At 49.3% G+C, this 23353-nt stretch overlaps 3 protein-coding genes across 3 annotated transcripts; 1 reads left to right on the forward strand and 2 right to left on the reverse strand.

Moving 5' to 3' along the window:
• Positions 1–4318: 4318 nt before the first annotated feature.
• On the reverse strand, positions 4319–5254 carry LOC140001205 (olfactory receptor 14C36-like). Its single transcript, XM_072032375.1, has one exon. It carries the CDS (start codon positions 5252–5254, stop codon positions 4319–4321), a length of 936 nt encoding a protein of 311 aa, XP_071888476.1.
• Positions 5255–14965: 9711 nt separating this feature from the next.
• LOC140001206 (olfactory receptor 14C36-like) lies at positions 14966–15901 on the forward strand. The gene has a single exon (XM_072032376.1). The coding sequence runs from the start codon at positions 14966–14968 to the stop codon at positions 15899–15901; it is 936 nt and encodes a 311-aa protein (XP_071888477.1).
• Positions 15902–22301: 6400 nt separating this feature from the next.
• On the reverse strand, positions 22302–23237 carry LOC119714756 (olfactory receptor 14C36-like). Its single transcript, XM_038171755.2, has one exon. The coding sequence runs from the start codon at positions 23235–23237 to the stop codon at positions 22302–22304; it is 936 nt and encodes a 311-aa protein (XP_038027683.2).
• Between the last annotated feature and the right edge of the window lie 116 nt (positions 23238–23353).

Genomic DNA, 23353 nt, shown 5'->3' on the forward strand with positions numbered 1-23353 from the left:
TTATTTACAGTGACACAGTCATATAATTATTGAAAGAAGAAGGTCATGTAGAGAAACACAATAAAAACAAACAAAGAATGAAAGAGAAAAACAAAACAAAACAAAACAAAACAAAACATCAGAACTACATTATTATCTGCTGCAATCTCTTCCCATCCCCTCTGGAGCTGGGGGAGCAGCCCCAGCATACAGGAGGGGCTCTGGGCCAAGAGCCCAGCTGCCACATGGAGTTTGGGTCGGGACTGCTGCTTCCCTGGAGCCATGGCCATGGCCAGCAGCAGGACGTGGCCTTGTCACTGCTGTTCTATTTTGGCTTCCACATTGTGGTTTTTGTATCCTCGTAAACCCTGATATCTCATGTACCTTGGTGACAGTCCTGTTGTCTCTGCAGTGGCATCCCTGTGGCTGCAGGCAGCAGTAGGCACTGTGCAGCCCTGGGTCACAGCTGCCTCCCTGCTAGCACAACAGTAACAGGAGGGTCTTTCTCAGGGCAAACCCAGAACCCTGGATGCCTCTCCAAAGCTGCTGCCAGGAATACAGCCAAGAGGTCGCTCCGTGCTCTTCTATTTTCTGGGGTTCTAGTGCTGGGTTCTTCACCTGGGGCTCAACAACCTCAAGCAGAGCTACAGGCTGTGAGATGGGTGGTTGGAAAGCTGCCTGGCAGAGAAGGACCAGGGAATGATGGTTGATAGTCGGCTGAATATGAGCCAGCAGTGTGCTCAGGTGGCTAGAAGGCCAACAGCACCCTGGCTTGTATAAGAAGCAGTGTGGCCAAGAGGTCCAGGGAAGTGATTGTCCCCCTGTACTCAGTTCAGGTACTGAGAGGAGAGTGATGTAACCACTTGAGAAGCTAAAGTCAGAAGGAAAATTTGAAGTTACTTGGAGTATTAATGGGCCCCACTGAGGGCTGTTACTAACAAAGCCTCCCCAGGGCCTTGTTAGGGCAAATAATTGGAGGCCATGGTTACAGACAGGCAAAGCACTGTGCTGAGAAAAATCTTGGTTGGTTTTAGTGAAGCTGAAGGGCCAAGGCCTGACCACGGCCACTGGGAGAAGAGACCCTGCACCCCCCTGTCTGGCTCAGGGCTAGTCTTGGGGTTTGTGGGATGTGGTGGGTACAGTGATGCTACTTCATTATGACACCTCCGCACCCCTGCACAGTGCTGCAAGGAAGCAAAGCCAACAGTCAGCATGCTAAGCAGGTGCCTTCTGCTGGCCTAGCAGGGCCACTGCCAGATGTCAGCCCAAATGTGCAGATCCCAGGGAGAAGTCAAGGCTGACCTGCCACCTCCAGACACAAGTGACCTCCCAGTCCCTTTGCGTGACACGTTCCTGCTGCTGCCCTATCAAGTGCAGAGACAGAAGTGACCGCACAGTCACTGCAACAGTCACATTCCTCCTGTTGGGGCAGGAGATCCTGAAGCAGAGCTGAGCTCCTCAGAGCATTCCCACCCATCTCTTCCTTCATTTTTCCCACAAGCTGATCAGATCAGGGTGAGCAAGAGACTAAAGATAAATGGCTATGGGCTGAGTTCTGGCTTCAAGGGATACTTTGAGGTCATACATATGAATTGTGGATTCCTGTCAGGGTGTGGAGTAGCATTTAGGATTGGGTATTAATGTCACTGATTAAAATAGGGGAATGACTGTTTTAAGTCAGTGTTACAGCAGAATCAACATTGCCTGAACATTCTAACCTCACAGAAATCTTTAATTTCTGCTGGCCAAGCTCCTTTTTCCTCCCCCAAATCTCACATCTATCCTGGCCAGGCTTCTCCTGACTTTCCCATATCAGTCATCTTCCTAGGGGCAGCTTTCTGATGGCTTTCATGATCTCAGAGTATCTGTCTCGTATCTGTTGGCTACTCCTTTCTAGAGACTGACATGGCACCTAAGTCAGGCTGGAAAAGAACACCAAGGCTGTAGGTGAACCCTGCACAATGTGCCCAGCAGCTCTTGTACCACCCCAAAATTTTGTTTCCTGCCTCCAACGTTTGGATATAGAATAGCTTCTGTGCACCCACGGTATCTTCCTCCAAACCCTCATGCATGGTTCAGTTTCCCCCAAGCATCTTGGAGGCAGTGGCCCCCTCTGTGTAGAAAACTGAAAGCAGTCCTAAAGGATGACTTCAGGCAAAAGCTGACACCTCTGACATGACAACCCCTACCCAAGACCTCTTCCTCTATGGGGCCTACCAGGTACTTAGAAAGAGCTGATCTCAGAAACTACATGCACAGCAAGTGCCTTCTGCTGCCCTAGCATGGACACTGGCAGATGTGAGCCTAAAGGCACAGATCCCAGCCAGGAGTCAAGGGTGACCTGTCAGCTACTTCAGAAAAAGCTCAACTCACAGCCCATTGAACAGCCATTCGCTTCCTGCTGGACTTAGTGTTTCTGAGGCACCACTGAGCTTATAATACCACACCTACAAATCACCCCGTTTTTGGGCCAGGACCTGCCCAGGTAGAAATGATCTGGTTGTGATCCTCCAAGCTCATGGCACACCTGCTGGGCTCCCAGCCTCTCTGACACACAGGAGCCAGTTCCATGCCAGTCCTGGGTGGTGCCAGGGCAGGAGGAACCTTGCAGGCAGTGTTCAAGCCCCATGCCTGTTGGTGGTCTCTCAGCTCCTTGTGCACAGTGAAGATCACGCTCAAATCCAGAAGCCTGAAGCTGGCCTAGATGACACTCAGGGGAAGCGCCCTCCCAGCCCCAGCCCCAGCCCCAGCCCCAGCCCCAGCCCCAGCTGGTGGTGCTGCTCTGTAGAGCGAGGGGGCTGTGGTACCTGGGGCATGGGGGCACTCTGCAGAGCCATGCTGGGCAGGCTGGGAGGCAGACCCAGCTCATGGGGTCACTGCCATTGCCCCAGGGCTGCAAGGAATCACTCGCCAGGCTCCTTTGCTGGGGCTGTTGCATGTCCTTGGGCTGCAGAGCTCTCATCTGCCTGCTCACAGCAGATTGAGCACTTGAGCTCTGCTCAGTCCACCTTGGAGGACATCCTCCCTTAGGAGGGAAGTGCTGCAGTGGAGGCCAGCTGTGCCACTGCCGTGCCCACTGCCTGTCCCTGCCTGCAGTCCCAGCACAGCCCCACAGCAGCACTGGCACCAAGCTGCAGGAGCAGCGGGGCCTGACCCCACCAGCAGGGCTCAGCAGGACAGGGCAGCAGTGGCAAGAGAGCAGCTCTGCATGCCCCAAGTGCTGGTGCTCCCTGGCTGTGCTGCTGGGATAGGACTCTTTTCCTCTGCACCCCTGCACACGGCCACTGCCCCTGCAGAGCCAGACCAGGTCTCAGAGGATGGACGTCAGACTAAGACGCCGTGCTAGCTCCTTCCTTAAGTTTAAATTCACAGAGTGCATGGCTTCACATGCACACAGAGTCTATGAGCTATATTCAACAGGTACATCAATATCATTGTAATGGGTGCTCACTAGCTGAATTAATGTAATAAGAATATGCACAAATACAACCACAAAACAAACAAACAAACAAACAAACAAACAAAACAAAACAAAACACAACAGGTATATTGGCTTTTCCTCCAATTATTGACATTGCAAGTCATGTGCAGAAGCAGATCAGAAATTTCTTGCATCCAAGACACATCTACCCATCAATTTCCAAAAAGCATCCTTGAGCTCCTGGCTCCTCATGCCACAGATGAGGACGTGCTCTGCTGGAGGCACCACTGAGTACAGAACTGCCACCACCAGGTCCAGGGATGGGCAGGGGATGGAGGGGGTTCAGGCAGGCAACCATGACAGGCCTGAGGAAGACGGACACCGTGGCCAGGTGAGGGGGGCATGTGGAAAAGGCCTTGTGCCAGCCCTGCTATAGAGACGACAGGACTGTCACCTAGATACACAAGTTCTAATCCAAATACACTGTTCCTACCCATGGCAGCTGGGCTCTTGGCCCTGCGTCCCTCCTTGTTGTTGGGGCTGCTCCCCCAGCTCCAGAGGAGATGGGAAGAGAAGGATACTGAGACCAATTAATTTCCACTGACATCTTCATTGTCTTTACCTACCAAGGAAGCCTGGTTCTATATGTACATTAGATGATGTGGTCAAACCTAACACAAGAAGTAATATTCTGAATGGCAAGAATGAGATTATTAAAAACAAAATGAAATATTGTTAAAATACTAACAGAGAAAAATAATTTTAAAAATGTGGTGTCACTTTCGCAAATATACATTGATTTCTCTTGGGATCCTTATTAATGACAATTTTGTGATAAAACTAGTAACGATAAAAAAGATATGATATAATGTGGATCAAAATATTTGCACATTATTAAGAATACATCTTCTGAACACATCATGCATGCTTAAGAATCATGTATGGAAACAGTTTCCTAACTGCATGCTTGAGCTCCTGGTTCCTCATGCTGTAGATGAGGGGGTTCACTGCTGGAGGCACCACTGAGTACAGAAGTGTGACAACCAGGTCCAGGGACGGCGAAGAAATGGAGGGTGGCTTCAGGTAGGCAAACATGGCAGTGCTGACAAACAGGGAGACCACGGCCAGATGAGGGAGGCACGTGGAAAAGGCCTTGTGCCGGCCCTGCTCTGAGGGTATCCTCAGCACTGCCCTGAAGATCTGCACATAGGACACCACAATGAAAACAAAACAACCAAATGCTAAAAAAATACTAAACAGAACTGCCCAAACTTCCCTGAGGAAGGAATCTGAGCAGGAGAGCTTGAGGATGTGGGGGATTTCACAGAAGAACTGGTCCACAGCATTGCCTTGGCAGAGGGGCAGGGAAAATGTGCTAGCCGTGTGCAGGACAGCATTGAGAAAGCCACTGCCCCAGGCAGCTGCTGCCATCTGGGCACAAGCTCTGCTGCCCAGGAGGCTCCCGTAGTGCAGGGGCTTGCAGATGGCAACGTAGCGGTCATACGCCATGATAGTAAGGTTATAATACTCTGCCGACATCAAGAAGAGAAAGAAAAAGACCTGTGCAGCACAGCCTTGATAGGAGATGGCCCTGGTGTCCCACAGGGCATTGGCCATGGCTTTGGTCAGAGTGGTGGAGATGCAGCCCAGGTCGAGGAGGGCGAGGTTGAGGAGGAAGAAGTACATGGGGGTGTGGAGGCGGTGGTGGCAGGCTACGGCGCTGAGGATGAGGCCGTTGCCCAGGAGGGCAGCCAGGTAGATGCCCAGGAAGAGCACGAAGTGCAGGAGCTGCAGCTCGCGTGTGTCTGCGAATGCCAGCAGGAGGAACTCAGTGATGGTGCTTCTGTTGGACATCTGTTTTTTCGGGATGTGGTCCTGAACAAAGAAGAGGATGAGAGTAAATAAGTACAAGAAATATATCAGAGGAAAATGGATTCAATTTCTCATTTAAAATCATCACGTGTATTGTGCACTTTCTGACAGACATTTGGCAGATCCCTTTCATGCATCCTGATTCATTTTGCCTGACGGTGTCTGTTGGAACAGGGGGCTCTAGTATGGGCCGTGCAGGAGTCAGTCCTGTCCAACAGCAAGAGGTGAAGAGGAACATGGGGAAATGTCAGTTTCACTTCCCCCCTGATCTCAAAGAGGTTTTCCTCAGTGTTGCTCCCAGTTCACCAAACTGTAAAGCAGAGTTGTGGAGGCTTTTTTTTAATTTTATTTTAAATTTGTGTTTTTTGTTTTTTTTTTTGTTTCCGCTGTCCCAACGCTTCTGAGGAGTGTTTCTAAGCCACAGATCCTGGTTATTTCTGCTGGACTCAAAGGGAATCCTTGTAGATCATTATCAGAGAAAAAGGGACTGTCACTTTAGTGCACATGGTTTTTCGAGTACGACAGACAGTCTGTCCATGAAGTACGGTCTCAGCTGCCCCATGAAAGCTGTAGGAAAGTTCTACTCACATGTTTGATTGAAAAGAACAAAGACACTGCTGAGAGCAGAGGAATCCAGGCACAAAGTGCCCATCTCCACACCCCTCACCTTGTCCCCATACTCCCCTTCCCCCAAGCACACCGAGGGCTCACCCCACGGGCATGTGAAACTCCCATCCCCAGCCAGCCTGGGAACAAGACCAGCAGCAGCATGGCCAGCTGGAGAAGCCAGCAGGAATGCCAGCGTGCTGCTGCCAGGGGAGGCAAGGCCAGGGCGGGACAGACGGACACTCAGCAGACCCTCCTGTGCTGCAGCTCTGCCTGCAGAGGAGGCAGCTCCTGCTGGGGACACCGGGGGCTTGAGGGCAGAGGCTGTGCTGGTGGGAGAGGAGAGCAGGAGGTGTCCCAGGGAAGGCGCCTGCCCTGCAGGGGATGGCAGCGAGGTGCCTGAGCCCTCCCTCGCACAGCATTTCTGGCAGCAGCTCCCTCTCACCGCCTGCCCAAGTCCCTGCTGCCTTCCTATTTCTCTGCTGGGAGATGGTTCTATGTCCCCACATCTCCTCCCTGTCCATGCTCACAGACCCCATCCATGCTTCCACTGCACTGCATGTTTTGGAGAGCACCGAAACTGAAAAAGCCTTCCACTTCAGATTAACCAAGCCTCAGTTTTCCTCTGGAAATGCCCTTTTATAAATGCCATTGTGTACAGCACATTCTATTCCACATTAAATGTAGAGTAAAAGTCATCCTGACAGATGCTAGCAGCCATCAGATGTGCGAGCTGTAGAAGACCCCTCTGGCAACCCCACCTGCATGGCCCTGCTGCCAGAGCCTCACAGTGTCAGGAGCCTGCAGATGTGTCCTGCCACACGCTGCCCTCTGTTGTTGCGCTCCTCAGTGCCTCCAAGCCCTCTCTCCTTCTGTCCTCTCTGTGTGCCAGCTGCGGTCAGAGCCCCCAGCCCTGCTGCACTGTGCAGAGGAGCTGCTCCTGGGCACAGCTGGCTCTCTGCAGCACTGTCCTCTTGCCAGAAGCTCCCCTTGTGCCCAGGAGCCCGGCCCAGCTCAGCAGCACAGCAGCCGACCATGGCATTGCTTGTTCTGTGCCCTTGGGCTCCCTCGAGGTGTCCCCAGGGCCTCAGGGCTGACAGCTCCCCAAGGCAGCAGGGTATCTGCTGGGGTGTGGTGTTCAAAGCAGACTGAATTCATCAGCGACTGGCCTTCTCTGAACACAGGGGAGATCGCTTTTGGAAATGTTATTTGTACTGTTAGAGTATGGTTGTCAAACATGATGTGCTTTAACCTGGCGGGCAGCTTAACATCACACAGCTGTTGCCTCACACCACCCTCTCCCCCCCTCCCTCTGGCCCAAATGCTTATGTGTTGAGGATAAGGGCAGTTTAAAGGACTGAAGGGGAAGAGAAATAATAATAATAGCAATTATTTTTATTACTATTATTTTTAAGTACAAAGCAAGCCATGCACAGTGCAATTGCTCATTACTGACTGGTGTCCAGCCTGTCCCCAACTGGTAGAACATTGCGGTAACCATCTGCACCTGCTCTTCTTTGACCTTTAACCACTGCATAAATGGAAGGGTTCTCCCGGGGACTGGGCGAGGTAGACAGCTCTTTAACATCCTCTCTCTCCAAGGCAGCTATCCCAAAACCCCACCTGTACCCTTTTGGATCTTGGAAGTACACTCTCACGGGGAAGTCTATGTCAAGGTTTCATAGATCAACATTCTTCTCCCTCCCTTCTTTTCTGGTCAGTTGTTCTCTTCCATTCTCAGGAGCCTGATTTTCACACCCCATGTTTTCTCCCGCATGTAGAGGCAACGGATCCTGGCACAGGCTGGTGCTCTGGCCTAGCAAGAGCAGACCTGGGGGGTCTGGTCTAGTCCCCAAAGTAGAGCTGGGGCCTGTCCCAGGGTCTGGAGTGGCTGCAGGACAAGTCAGAGGTGTTGGAGTAGCTGCAGGGCCTGTCTCATGGATTGGAGTGGCACTGACTGAGGCTCCCTTTGGAATTCCCTTTGGAATTGCCAAGGTGATAACCCCTCCTTTTCAAGCACTTCTGCAGTTTTTAAGGATTCTGCATGTGCTCAGGGGGGAAGTTCCAAAGCACTGGAGGTGCCCACTGCTCTAGGTTCCTGCCCAGATCCTCCCATGCTCCCTGCCACTCCTCACTCTCCGGCCTTGGGGCAGGTCTCTGGAGGGCATTCTTCAAGAGTTGTTTATCCTTAAACAACAGTTGAAACACATTCAGGAGACATCACAGTAGGACCATCCCATGGATATCCAAAGCTTTGTAGAGGTAGTGTAATTAACCTGGAGGAGAAGGGGGAGGTGAAGGAGAAAGAGAGAGTGAAGAAGTGGAGAAGTGTCCCTTCTTTTTCTTCCCTTAGATTGGCTCCTTAAAGCAAAAAGGTCAAGAGTGTAATTCTTAATACTTTCTGAGTGATGGTTCCTGAGAAATGGACGTGATGGCAATGCTCAGTACAAAGAACAGATTTGTCACATGACCAGTAATTTTATAGACTCATAAGCCAGTGCTACACAACATAGCAAAATAACTTTAAACCAGCCCCAGAAATGATAAACAGCACAACAGGAACATATGCAGCAAGTAATGTGCTATACAACACATTTCTGAAAACAAGCCCAACAGACCTGAGATCCAAAATGTCGACCTTGTGATCAGCAACTATTCAACTGGTCTAATGCTTACAACATTTTAACTTTAGCACTCTGTGGTAAGATCTGTCATTATCTCAACCCTTCATGCCCCACACTGGGCACCAAAAACACTTGTGGTTTAACACGGCAGTTCGAGTACATCGAATTATTTGAAGAGGTCCAGAGAAGGGCCACAAAGGCGATCAAGGGGCTGGAGCACTTCTGCTATGAAGGCACGCTGAGAGAACTGGCACTACTCAGCAGCGGAGAAACCTTCGAGCAACCTTCCAGTGCTTAGAGAGGACTTACAGGAAAGCTGTATGAACCTGTATTTATGAACCTGTTTGCTTTTGTTATTCCGGAATTCTGTTTCTAACAGTTACAGCCTTTTTTCCTGTCTTCTTCGAGATTAACTTAACACTGCTATAGATGTGTCTGTGAATGGCTGGGGAAGAATGTTTTAATTCCTCGTGAAGCGTCAAATAAGAAAGCTGTTTGTGTTTGATGTCTGGGAGTTTCAGAACAACTGATAACAACTAGTGACTGTTATAGGATACTATGCGGATCTTTGGTATCTGGCCAGGGGGCCAAGAGATTAAGAGGAAGTAAAAAGAAGCTGAAGGGCGGTTGGGAGACAAGACCTGCAGAGAGTGTACAGAGAGTGTTCCATAAACTTGGAATAGTGCCGAGTGAGTACAAAGGTGAGAGGACGACTACGAGCCTTCAGCATGAAAGACCCCTAGAGACCCCCAGAGGAGACTGATGCGCATGCTCCAGTAGGAGGGACTGGACCCCGGAAGCAAATTATAATAATCTATTTTTTTAGAAGTAGTAATGAATATGTATTAGTCTAGGAGCATAAAAATCAGCTGCTTGATGTAACTGGTGTGCGTCCTGGTGGAGCGGAGACTCCCGGTGCACCCAGCGCTGTTTGCTTACCTCTATTCCTTTATATTCTTTTAATAAATCCTATTTTTTTATTTAATCCTAGTTTGAATCCTGAGCCATTTATAACACTGGGGAGACAGTCTTTGGGGGTGTAGTGATGGGACAAGGAGTAATGACTTTAAACTAGAAGAGGGCAGGTTTATATTAGATATATGGAAGAAATTATTTCCTCTGAGGATGATGAGGCACTGGAACAGGTTTCCTGGAAAAGCTGTGAATGTCCCATCCCTGGAAGTGTTCAAGGACAGGTTGAAATGAGTTTTCAGCAACCCGGTCTAGTAGGAGGATGGTTGGAATAAGAGGATCCTTAAGATCCCTTCCATCCCAAACCACTCTATTACTCTATGATCCCATGTTTCTATGATTATCTGTGACACTGCTACCATTGTCCTTCTGCAGCCCATAATGCCTCTCCTCAGAGATTTTAACCAAGATTTTTGGTTAGTCCAGCTGGCATCCTGTTACAAGTGGTGTCCCCCATGGGGTCTGTACTGGGACCTATCTTGTTTCATGTCTTTATTGATGACCTAGATAAGGGGATTGAGTGTACCCTCAGTAAGTCTGCAGATGACACCAAGTTGGAAGGTAGTGACGATCCACATGAGGATCTGTAGGTGGCCCTTCAGAGGGACCTGGATAGGCTGGATTGCTGGGTTGAGGTGAATGGGATGAGGTTCAACAAGGCCAAGTTCAGGGTCCTGCACCTTGGCCACAATAACTCCATGAAACACTTTAGGCTTGGGGTAGAGTGGCTAGAAGACTGTGAAGAGGAAAAGGACCTGGGAGTGTTGATGAATGCTCAGCGGAACATGAGCCAGCCGTGTACCCAGGTGGCCAAGAAGGCCAAGCATATTCTGGCCTGTATTAGAAATAGTGCAGCCAGCAGGAGCAGGGAGGTGATCATCCTCCTGTACTCGGCTCTGGTGAGCCACACCTCGAGCACTGTGTTCAGTTTTGGGCCCCTCATTACAACAAGGACACTGAGGCACTGGAACATGTCCAGAGAAGGGCAACCAAACTGTTGAGGGTTCTGGAGCACAGGTCTTATGAGGAATGGCTGAGGGAACTGAGATTCTTTACTTTAGTGAAGAGGAGGCTCAGGGGAGACCTCATTGCACTCTACAACTTCCTGAAGAGAGGTTGTGATGAGGTGGGGGTCAGCCTCTTCTCTCAGATAACTAATGATAGGACTTGAGGAAATGGCCACAAGTTGTGCCTGGGGATGTTTAGATTAGATATCACAAAAACCTTTCTCTCTCAAGGAGTAGTCAGGCACTAGAATGGTCTGCTCAGGGTGGTGGTGGAATCACTGACCCTCAGTGTTCAAGAAGCACCAGGACAAGGTGCTAGGAGATATGGCTCAGTAGCTTAATGGGTAGTATTAGTGATAGGACGGTTGGACTAAATGGTCTTGGAGGTCCTTTCCAAATTTGTGTTTCTATGATTTCTAGGACTTTATGAAAGGACAAGGGGAACGGTTTTAAACTTCAAGAGGATAGATTTAGATTCAATAGTCAGAAGAAATTCTTGACTTGGAGGTGAGGCACTGGAACTGGTGCTGTGGGTCCGGAGGTCACCCAGAGGGAGTTTGGATCAGCCCATGCCCTTGTGTTTGAAGGAACAGCTGGTGAGAGTGGAGATGCAGCAGTGAAATCATGGGAACAGCAGAGTGAGAGCAAGGTGGGGAAGAGAAGGGGTTGTCTGCAGCCTTCAGGGACGTGTGGGACAGCACAGGAAAGCATGCAGAGGAGAAGGCAGAGGGCTCTGACAAGAATGGAAAGCTGTGGCAGCACTGACATCTTTGTCCCCTTGGCCATGGCTTATAAGGAAACGAGTTATATTCATGGCATTGGGACTATGAATTCTCCTTTCAAACCTTTGCCAACGCTGGAAGGTGTCATACCAATGTCCTTCGCATGATATTATGGGCATTGCCCCCTACCCCACAGACCCCAGGAAGAGTGAGACATGGGGGTGCTGGGGTTGCAGGATCTCCCCTCCAGTGGCTGATGTCAGGCCTTCACCTTCTGATTCACCAAAACAAAGAATTCTCAGCACAGTGCCTTTGCCTGTCTGTAATCATGGCTTCCAATTATCTGCCCAAACAATTTCCATGGGAGGCTTTCACAGTAATAGACTAGAATATCCAACAGAGTCTAGAGTCTAGGGCAGTCTAATACCACAGAATAGAGTAGCCAATAGAGGAGAGACAGGTACTCTGATATAATGACAAGCATCAGAAAGCTGATCCTAGTTTGATGACTGATACGGGGAGGTCAGGAGTAGCCTGGCCAGGAGAGATGTCAGATTTGGGGTGAGGGAAGAGAAGGGAAAAGGAGCTCGGAAGCTTCCCTTTGTAGAGGTAAGAGGGTTCATGCAATGTTGATGCTGCTCTAACACTGACTTCAGTCTTGTAAGGCCTGTAAACAATAACAATAATCCCTCAACCTAAACATTAGTGCAACATCCTGACAGGAATCCACTATTGGAAAGCAGAACTCAAAATATCACCTGAAGAAAAACTCAGCGCAGAGCTCCTTTTTCTTACATTTCCTCTCTTGCACACCCTAATCCCCACCCTTTACACTAACATTAAAATGCTCTATTTATCCCTAGACTTCTTCTCAAACCTAAACAAAACGCTAAACTATAATGCTTGCCCATACCCTAACCAGAGACCTGACACCACAAACAGAACAGCAAACCTTCCAACTAAAACTTTGTTTACTCTCTAAACCAGAAAGGTAAATCCCAGACCGTAGAGGACAACAGAGAGGTCAGCTCTACCTCAGGATCTCCTGCCCCAGCAGGAGCAATGTGACTGTGGCAGGGACTGTGAGGTCACTTCTGCATCTGCACTTGATAGGGCAGCAGCAGGAACGTGTCACGCAAAGGGACTGTGAGGTCACTTCTGTCTGGAGATGGCAGGTCAGCCTTGACTTCTCCCTGGGATCTGCACTTTTGGGCTGACATCTGGCAGTGGCTCTGCTAGGCCAGCAGAAGACACCTGCTTGGCATGCTGACTGGGGGATCCTCTCTGCCTCCAGAGCCAGGAAGACCCAGACAGAAAGAAGGCCCCAACATGGGTTGTCCTGTCCCTTCTGCTTGAGTCCATGACTGCACAGCAGCAGCAGGCACGAGGCTTGGCTGTGTCTAGCCAAGAAGCTGCAAGGTCAGCAGCAGGCCCCTGGCTTGGAAGCTGCTGCTGAGGTGACTTGTGTCTGGTTGGCTGAGAGGCCGCAAGGAGCCTGCAGGGTTGGGATGCCTACTTCAGGAGTGGTTTCCACCCTGAGGGAGCTTTCTTTGGTAGTAGGAAAGAGCAGGAGAGAAGAAACTCTCAAAAAGCGTGCCCTGGAATGTTGGCACTGGCCATGAGGAGGAAGAAATGTCCAGGGGAAAACTGGTCTTGCTGCAAAGAAGGCTTTAAGAGCCTCAGCCTTTGCATCCTTTCTTGTTACCAGATTTCCCCCCACATCCAATAAAGAATGATGATTTTCCCTAATCTTCTTTTACGTGAAGTATTTCTATAAGCAGTGTTTATTGTCTTTGAGAGTCACAGACAGATGGAGCTGCAGCTGGGCTTTGGCCCTTCTAATTTTGATCTTCACAGCCCCATAACATTCAGGACACAGCTCCAGACAAACTGAAAGCAAGCATGGGAGGAAAGCACACATCCAGTTTTCCTCCACATCAGCGTCACCTTCACATTGCCTTTGTCTCCTTGTCCTCACTGCCTCCAGGGTTCTGCTCTAAAGAGCTCCAAGGGAGGCTGTGTCAGTGCTGGCCCTCAGGGGGACACTGCAGGAAACTTGCCTCTGACTTGGACTTCTGGAGAGATGTCTTCAATTGTCTCTGAGTGCCTGAGGTTCGTGGGCTCATCAGCAAGGCCCCAGAGGGGTGATTGCAGTGCCATGGTCGGGTGCTGTGCTGCTGAGCTGGGCCGGGCTCCTGGACCTAAGGGCACCTCCCGGCAAGCGCTGCAGAGAGACAGCTGTGCCCAGGAGCAGCTCCTCTGCACAGCGCAGCAGGGCTGGGGGCTCTGACCGCAGCTGGCACACAGAGAGGACAGAAGGAGAGAGGGCTTGGAGGCACTGAGGAGCGCAACATCAGAGGGCAGCGTGTGGCAGGACACATCTGCAGGCTCCTGACACCGTGAGGCTCTGGCAGCAGGTGGGGTTTCCAGAGGGGTCTTCTACAGCCGGTAGCATCTGCCAGGGTTTGAGTCTCTCTGTTTCTGCAGTGCTTTAGATAATGGCGTTATGAGGGGCAATTCAGGAGGAAGATCAAGGCTTGGCTTAAGTGAAGGATAAGACTTCTTTCTGCAGTCTGTGCTTGCAGACTCCTGCAGTGGACGGGAGGCAGGTTTCATTTTCAGGATTGTACAGGAGACTGAGACTCCTGGAGCATTGCATTGAGAAATCAGTTACTCGGTGATCAAATTTGTAAAGTACCTTCCCAAACATCACCTCATGGACTGCACCAGCATCATCATAACATGGTCTTCTCAGGTTTTATCCCAGCTGATCTTTAGGAGCTACAAAAGCTCTGATACCCCCTGTCTTTGGGGGGTGTCTGCAGGCCAAAGCAGAGCAGAATGCCTTTGCAATGAGCAGGAGCTGCCTCCTATGCGGGCAGAGCTGCAGCACAGGAGGGTCTGCTGAGTGTCCGTCTATCCCTCCCTGGCCTTGCCTCCCCTGGCAGCAGCACGCTGGCATTCCTGCTGGCTTCTCCAGCTGGCCGTGCTGCTGCTGGTCTTGTTCCCAGGCCGGCTGGGGATGCGGTTTTCAGAGGCATTGGTGTGCCCTCAGGGTGTTTGGGGAAAGGGGAGTACGGGGACTGGTTTAGGGGTCTGGAGATGGGCACTTTGAGCCTGGATTCCTCTGCTCTCAACAGTGTCCAGGTTCTTCTCAGGTCAACCTCTGAGTTCAACTTTCCTGCAGCTCACACAAGGTGGCTGAGACCAGCACCGATGGACGGATTGTCTGTCCTCACTAAAGGACACTCTGCGCTATAGGGACAGTCCCTTTTTCTCTTAGGATGCACAAAGTTTCCCATCAAGTGCAGGAGAAAAGCCCAGGAATTCTGTTTTAGAAAAACTCAGCAGGTGTGGTAGGGCAGCAACAACAAAAAATCTGACCCTATAAAATAAACATTAAAAAAGTCCGTACATATATATTTGCTGTGAAGTTGGGTGACCTGGGAGCAACACTGGGGCAAGGTTCTTTGATACCGGCAGTGAAGTGAGTCTGAGATTACCCCATGTTCAAACTTATCTCTGGCTGTAGGGCAAAACTGACTCTTCCATTGCCCACAAAGGAGTCTCCTGCTCCCATGGAGAGCCTCAGACTGCATCAGGAAGAACTCATGAAAGGGACCCGCCAAATATCTTCCTGGAAGTGAACAATTTTCTGGCGACTTTAGATGAGAAATGGGGTGAGTTTTTCTCTGATAAGTCTCTTGTACATTATTACTGTTCTTCCTCTTCTATGTGCAGGACCACATCCCAAAAATTAAAATGTCCAACAGAAGCACCATCACTGAGTTCCTCCTTCTGGCATTCGCAGACACGCGCGAGCTGCAGCTCCTGCACTTCGCGCTCTTCCTGGGCATCTACCTGGCTGCCCTCCTGGGCAACGGCCTCATCCTTAGCGCCGTAGCCTGCCACCACCGCCTCCACACCCCCATGTACTTCTTCCTCCTCAACCTCGCCCTCCTCGACCTGGGCTGCATCTCCACCACTCTGCCCAAAGCCATGGCCAATGCCCTCTGGGACACCAGGGCCATCTCCTATCAAGGCTGTGCTGCACAGGTCTTCTTTTTTGTCTTATTGTTTGGAGCAGAATATTACCTTCTCACCATCATGGCCTACGACCGCTACGTTGCCATCTGCAAGCCCCTGCACTACGGGAGCCTCCTGGGCAGCAGAGCTTGTGCCCAGATGGCAGCAGCTGCCTGGGGCAGTGGCTTTCTCAACGCTGTCCTGCACACGGCCAACACATTTTCCCTGCCCTTCTGCCAAGGCAATGCTGTGGACCAGTTCTTCTGTGAAATCCCCCAGATTCTCAAGCTCTCCTGCTCAGAGTCCTGGCTGAGGGAGATTGTGCTTCTTGTAGTTACTCTCTGTTTAGCCTTTACATGTTTTGTTTTCATTTCATTTTCTTATGTGCAGATCTTGAGGGCAGTGCTGAGAATGCCCTCTTCTCAGGGCAGGCACAAAGCCTTTTCCACATGCCTCCCTCACCTGGCTGTGGTCTCCCTATTTGTCAGCACTGTCCTGTTTGCCTACCTGAAGCCTCCCTCCATCTCCTCCCTATCTCAGGACCTGGTGGTTACAGTTCTGTACTCAGTGGTGCCTCCAGCTGTGAACCCCCTCATTTACAGCATAAGGAACAAGGATCTCAAGGATGCAGTAAAGAAACTCTTTCCATACATGCTTCTTAAGCATCCATGATGCTGTCAGAAGATGTATTCTTAATACTATGCAAATGTTTTGATTCATACTATATCATATAATTTTTATTTTTACTAACGCTATCATGACATTATAATTAATAATAATCCTAAAATAAATAAAAGGGTATTTGGGAAAATGACACAACATTTTTTAAATTATTTTTCTCTGTAAATATTTTAACAATATTTCATTTTGTTTTTAATAATCTCTTTCTTAGCATTCTGAAAGTTACATGTTGTGTTAGGTTTGACCACATCATCTAATGCACATACAGAAGCAGGCTTCCTTGGTAGTTAAAGACAATAAAGAACTCAGCAGAAATTCATTGGTCTCAGTTTCCTTCTCTTCCCATCTCCTCTGGAGCTGGGGGAGCAGTCTTAGCATCAAGGAGGGGCTCAGGGCCAAGAGCCCAGCTGCCACATGCAGGAGCAGCCCCGGTGGCCCTTTGGGGCTGCCCCTCACTGCCCTCTGGGCTCTGCCTCTCTGCTGCCTTCAGGCTGGGGCTGCTGCTTCCCTGGAGCCATGGCCATGGTCAGCAGCAGAACGTGGTCTTGTAAGGAGTGGAACCTGAGCATGAAATAAATGGTATGGAATAAAGGGTGGATAAATATCCTGGTTTCAGTTAGGACAGAGGTAATTTTCTTTCTAGTAGCTGGTAGGGTGCTATGTTTTGGCTTAGGATAAGAAGAGTGCTGGTAAGACGCTGATGTTTAATTGTTGCAGAGCAGTGCTTACACCAAGCCAAAGATGTCTCAACTTCTCACTCTGTCCTGACAACGGGCAGGCTGGGGGTGCAGCAGGAGCTGGGAGGGGACAGACCCAGGACAGCTGACCCAAACTGGCCAAAGGGGTATTCCATACCATCTGAGGTCATGCTAAACAATATATAGGGGTGGCTAGCCGGGGGAGGAGGGCTGGACTGTTCTCATACTGGTTAGGCTGGGCATCAGTCAGTGGGTGGTGAGCAATTGCATTGTGCATCACTTGTTTGTACACATTATTCTTAGTAGTACTATTATCATCATTATTGTTATTACTGTAATTGTTATTATTATTTTACTGTCTTAATAAACTGTCTTTATCTCAGCTCACAGGCTTCACATTCCCATTTCTTTCCCCCATCCCAGAGAGGGAGGCGTGAGGATGAGTGAATGGCTGTGTGGTGTTTAGCTGCGGTTGGATTAAACCACAACACCTGGACATGAGAGTTTTGATCTTTGGGGGTGGTAAGAGGAGCATGGGCAGCAGAAAATAATGATTTCGTAGAGGGAGGAGTCATCATGTAATGTAGATCGTGTGGTAACACTGACTTGTACAGTCATATATGGCCCTAACACTATTTTAACCAGTAGTTTTAATCCCTAAATCTAAATACTCCTCCAACACTTTGACAGGAATCCACTTCTGTAACGCTTGAACACAAAGTATCCCTTGAAGCAAAACTCACCCCATAGCTCCTTTCCCTTACCTTTACTCTCTTGCTCACCCTAATCTCTGCCCTTAACATTAGTATTAAAATGCTCTATTTTAACCTCGACTTCTAGGCAGATGTGAAAATGAACTAAACCACAGAGCCTGCCCATACCCTAACCACAGAAGAACACCAAACCTTCCCATTAAACCTTTGTTTACTCTCTAACCCAGAAACGTGTGCCTCAGTCCAGTGGGATCTAGAAAGTAGTCAGCTACTGACTATGAGGTCACTTCTGTCTCTGTACTTGATAGGGCAGCAGCAGGGACGTGTCACAGAAAGGGACTGTGAGGTCACTTGTGTCTGTAGATATCAGGTCACCTTGGCTTCTCCCTGGGATCTGCACTTTTGGGCTGACATCTGGCAGTGGCCCTGCTAGGCCAGCAGAAGGCACCTGCTTGGCATGCTGACTGGGGGATCCCCTCTGCCTCCAGAGCCAGGAGGACCCAGGCAGAAAGAAGGCCCCTATATGAGTTGTCCTGGCCCATCTGCTTGAGTCCATGACTGGGCAGCAGGAGGCACAAGGCTTGGCTGTGTCTAGCCAAGAAGCTGCAAGGCCAGGAGCAGGGCCCTGGCTTGGAAGCTGCTGCTGAGGTGACTTGAGTCTGCTTGGCTGAGAGGCCGCAAGGAGCCTGCTGGGTTGGGATGCCTACTTCAGGAGTGGTTTCCATCTTGATGGAGATTCCTTTGGCAGTAGGAAAGAGCAGGAGAGAAAAACTTGCCACAAAGTGTTCCATGGAATGTTGGCGCTGGCCTTGAGGAGGAAGAAATGTCCCTCAAAGGGTCATGCTGTAGTGCCACAGGTCACCCTCTGATCAGACCATGGCTTTGTCTTTCAAGGAACAGCTGGTAACGGTTGACGAGACATGGAAGAAAGCAAGGGATGAGAGCAAAGTGGTGAGCAGAGATGTTTGTATGCAGACTTCAAGGAAATAGGACAAATTGTAGGAGAGCGTAGGAAAAGCTACAGAGGAGAAGGCAGAGGGTGCTGGCAAGAATGGAAGGTCCCAGCAGACCTGAAGGTTTTGTCTCCTTGGCTAGAGCTTATGAGATGTTATACTCGTTGCAGTGGGGCCTCATTAATTCCTTTCAACCCTGTGCAGCACATCAGAGGTGTCATACCAGTGTTCTTCCCTTGGCATCACCCTGCCCACCACAGCCCACAGACCCAAGCAAGTGCCTAGAGCCAGACGTGGGGATGCAGGATCTCCACTTCCAGTGGCTGGGGGCAAACCCTTGGCCCTTCTGCATCACCAAATCCAAACAAGGTTTTTCTCAACACAGTGCTTTGCCTGTCTGTAACCATGGCCTCCAATTATCTGCCCTAACAAGGCCCTTGGGGAGGCTTTGTTAGTAACAGCCCTCACTGGGGCCCATTAATACTCCAAGTCACTTCAGCTTTTCCTTCTGACTTTACTTTCTCTAGCAGTTGCATCATTCACCTCTCAGTACCTGAACTTCACAGACAGCACCAAAATACGCTATGGAACTCATTAAAATGCAGAAACACCTAACATCTCTTTGATAGTTGTCTTCAAGCCTTCACGCCTTGTGCAGCTACTTACAGAGCTTGCAAGATGTAATTAAGGAAGAAGATTTCAAAGAGCAAGTAATAAAAATATTTTCTTATTTCAAAGGCTGACTTTTGCTGCATTTCACTTTTGAACATCATTCTCCTATTGCTATTGATCCAGGGTGACTTCTTTGGAGACCTTCTTTGGGAGGAAAAGCAGAGTCTGGAGGTCTGACACCTCCACTGCCAGCAGTGGTCTTTGTCCCTGTAAGTGCAGCCCAGCCCAGCACATGAAACCCTTTCTAAAACAAGTCACATGTTTTTTTTGAGGGGGGATAAAGTAAAATAAAATAAAACCAAAAATAAAATAAAATAAAATAAAATAAAATAAAATAAAATAAAATAAAATAAAATAAAATAAAGCAAAATAAAATAAACTTGAGATGACCATTGGAACCAGAAAAATTCAAATTAAATATTAGTAGGTGCCTGGTCATACATTGTCTTTCTTGGGTCTTCTGTAGAAAACTCAGGATGAAAACTAAAAACATTTACTTTTTTTATCTTACTCTATTGTCCAGTCAATAGAGTAGGGAAGTCCTACTTTCTGTGCTGTAGATGCAGAAGGCAAAAAGAATTGCATTGTGCCTTACACTACCCAAGTACGTGTAACCCAGAACAAGTCTTACAAGGAGCAGCTGAGGGAGCTGGGATTGTTCAGCCTGGAGAATGGGAGGCTCGGGATGACCTTTTTGCTCTCTACAGCTACCTCAAAGGGGGCTGTAGCGAGGTGGGGGTTGGTCTGTTCTCCCATGTGCCCAGTGACCGGATGAGGGGGAATGGGCTAAAGTCATGCCAGGGGAAGTTTAGGTTGGATATTAGGAAAAACTTCTCTATCAAAAGGGTTGTTAGACATTGGAATGGGCAGCCCAGGAAAACGGTGGAGTCACCATCCCTGGAGGTCTTTAAAAGACATTTAGATGTAAAGCTTAGTGAAATGGTTTAGCGGAGGACTGCTTAGTGTTAGGTCAGAGGTTGAACTAGGTGATCTTGGGGGTCTCTTCCAACGTAGATGATTCTGTGATTCTGTGATCGTCTAGTCAAACCTTCTTCTATGGACAGGGACAATTTCCATTAGATTAGGTTGCCCAAATTCACCTGCCAACTGGCCTTGAACTAGGGCTCACCTTTCTTGGGTGAGAGATTAAGCAAAGATTTGTTGTGAGGATTTGGTGTTCTGCATAAGGTGTCAGGTCTGTGGCTGGGGTATGGACAAACTTCATGGTTACTTTTTTTTTTTTAGTTCTGCCAAGAAGTCATCTAGGGTTAAAAAAAGTGTTTTAATGATAGTGTTAAGGAAGGGATTAGGGGGAGCAAGAGAGTAAAGGTAAGGAAAGGGGCTATGGGCTGACTTCTGCTTGAAGGGATACTCTGAGGTCAGGTATTACTGCAGGGGATTTCTGTCAAGGTGTTGGAGCAACATTCAGGTTTTGGGATTAGGGTTACTGTTCAAAATAGGGTAAGGGTTTTACATGACTATTTTAAGTCAGTTTTAAAGCATCATCAATATTACATGAAACCTCTTACCTCTACAAAATCGTTAATTTCTGCTTCCCAAGCTCCTCTTCCCTCCCCCAAATCTCACTCCTCTGGTGGCCAGGCTTCTCCTGTCATCCTCATATTGGTTTTCTTATTGGGATCAGCTTTCTGATGGCTTTCGTGATATCAGAGTATCTGTCTCACTCTGCTGGCTACTATGTTGCTGAGACAGAAGTGGTGTTGTAGTCAGTAGGGAAAAGGGCACAAAGTTCTGTAGGAGCATCCTGCATGTGCTCATCAGCTCTGCGCCTCTACAAAAATGTACATCCTATATACAACCATTGGTTCCAGAATGACTCCTATGGATCCAGGGTAACATCTCGCAGGCCCTGATGCAGGATTTACCTCCCCTCAGGCATCTTGGAGGCAGTAGCCACCCCTACGGAGAAAACTAAAAACAGCTATGAGGTATGAGTTTAGTCAAAATTTGAGATCTCTGACATGACAACCAGAGGTGTTGCTCTGCAGAGCGAGGGGGCTAGGGCAGGAGGAACCTTGCAGGCAATGTTCCAGCCCCATGCCTGTTGGCGGTCTGTCTGCTCCTTGTGCACACTGAAGGTCATGTTCGTATCCAGAAGCCATAAGCCTGTAACTGGCATAGAAGACACTCAGGAGAAATGGCCTCCAAGCCCCAGTGCCAGCCCCAGCCCTACCCCCATCTGGCGGTGCTGCTCTGCAGAGCGAGAGGGCTGTGGTGCCCGGGGCACGGGGGCACTCTGCAGGGCCATGCTGGCCAGGCTGGGAGGCAGACCCAGCTCGTGGGGTCACTGCCATTGCCCCAGGCCTGCAAGGAATCACTCGCCAGGCTCCTTTGGTGGGGCTGCTGCGTGCCCTGGGGCTGCAGAGCTCTCTTCTGCCTGAAGATTCACACCAGACTGAGCACTTGAGCTCTGGTCAGCCCACCACTGGGTCAATGGCAGTGATATTTCCTTGTTTCTCACGGCCTTCTCACATGTCTTTCTCATAACCCTTCCCACTGCCCAGCACTGCCTCCCAGGTGGGAATAAGTCAACCTTCAGAAGGGCCTTTGGGCTTCCTCAGTCATCCTGCTGCTTATTAGGACCTTCCTGACTCCCAACAGAGCTCAGAGGGAGCTTTCTTATCCAGTGTGTGGCCCTGCACTGGCTCTTTCTGGGACGGAGTTACCTTTTCCTGTAGAAGCCCACCCAGTGCTCTGCTCTGCTCGTGTAACTAGAACAGCAGTGGTATCACAGTAATGTTTTGTCTACTGCTGAGCAATGCTGTCACAGCATCAGGGATCCCTCCAATCCCCCCTCCCCAAAGAGTCAGCAGGCTGCGGGTGCGCAAGAGACAGGGAGGGGACATCACCAGGGCAGCTAACCTAAACCAGCCACAGAGATATTCCATACCATATGATGTCACACTCAGCAATAAAAGGTGGAAAATGGAAGGAGAGGGGAGAGGTGGGCTCCCGTTATGAAAACGTCTGACCTCCTGAAAATCAGCTGTGTCTGTTGAGGCCCTGTTTCAAGGAAGTGGTCAAGTATTACTGTCACAAACAGTTTTGCTATTTTTTTAATATAGTTTCTTTGCTAGTTCACAGGAGATGGGAATGCACTGCAGCTGAGACCTATGAATTTCTGCTCGCTTCTTTATTGTCTATAGCTACACAGAAAACCTGGCTTTAGATACACATGAGATGATTAGGAAAAATAAAGAGATACATTAACAGGTAGGAGGCTAAGAATGACATTAATTACATTGATACCACTACTTGGAGAACATATTTATCAAGAAAAATAAAACCAAATTACTTTCCTGTTTCTGAGAAAAACTCGGAATGTAAAGGCACATCATAGTTTCTTAAGAAATATGTATTCAAACAATTTCCTCAGTGCATCCTTAAGCTCCTGGTTCCTCATGCTGTAGATGATGGGGTTCATTATTGGAGGTACCGTGGAGTAGAGAAAAGATACTGCAATGTCTAGGGATGGGGAGGAGAATGAGGGGGGCTTCAGATAGGCAAACATGATAGTGCTGACAAACAGGGAGACCACAGCCAGGTGAGGGAGGCACGTGGAAAAGGCTTTGTGCCGGCCCTGCTCAGAGGGCATCCTCAGCACTACCCTGAAGATCTGCACATAGGACACCACAATGAAAACAAAGCAACCAACACCTAAACAAAAGCTAAATGCAATAAATCCATCTTCTCTGAGGTAGGCATGTGAGCAGGAGAGCTTGAGGATCTGGGGGATTTCACAGAAGAACTGGTCCACAGCATTGCCTTGGCAGAGAGGGAGAGAAAATGTGTTGGCCGTGTGCAGGACAGAATAGAGAAAGCCACTGCCCCAGGCAGCTGCTGCCATCTGGGCACAAGCTCTGCTGCCCAGGACGCTCCCGTAGTGCAGGGGCTTGCAGATGGCAACGTAGCGGTCGTAGGCCATGACGGTGAGAAGGTAATATTCTGATGCAATCAGGAAGACAAACAGAAAGACCTGTGCAGCACATCCTTGATAGGAGATGGCCCTGGTGTCCCAGAGGGCATTGGCCATGGCTTTGGGCAGAGTGGTGGAGATGCAGCCCAGGTCGAGGAGGGCGAGGTTGAGGAGGAAGAAGTACATGGGGGTGTGGAGGCGGTGGTGGCAGGCTACGGCGCTGAGGATGAGGCCGTTGGCCAGGAGGGCAGCCAGGTAGATGCCCAGGAAGAGCGCGAAGTGCAGGAGCTGCAGCTCCCGCATGTCTGCGAATGCCAGCAGGAGGAACTCACTCACCGAGCTGATGTTGAACATCCGTTATTTCTGTGAAGTGGTCCTACACAAAAAGAAAGAATAGTAGTAATGTACAACAGACTTAGCAGAGGAAAATTCAGTTTTCTCATTTAAAACCAATTGATTGTCCACTTGCA

The sequence above is a fragment of the Anas platyrhynchos genome, chromosome 39, assembly GCF_047663525.1.
Source record: "Anas platyrhynchos isolate ZD024472 breed Pekin duck chromosome 39, IASCAAS_PekinDuck_T2T, whole genome shotgun sequence".
Lineage (NCBI taxonomy): Eukaryota > Metazoa > Chordata > Aves > Anseriformes > Anatidae > Anas > Anas platyrhynchos.

Coding starts and splice junctions, on each gene's coding strand:
- LOC140001206 (XM_072032376.1), top strand. CDS start 14,966: ATGTCCAACAGAAGCACCATCACTGAGTTCCTCCTTCTGGCATTCGCA.
- LOC119714756 (XM_038171755.2), bottom strand. CDS start 23,237: ATGTTCAACATCAGCTCGGTGAGTGAGTTCCTCCTGCTGGCATTCGCA.
- LOC140001205 (XM_072032375.1), bottom strand. CDS start 5,254: ATGTCCAACAGAAGCACCATCACTGAGTTCCTCCTGCTGGCATTCGCA.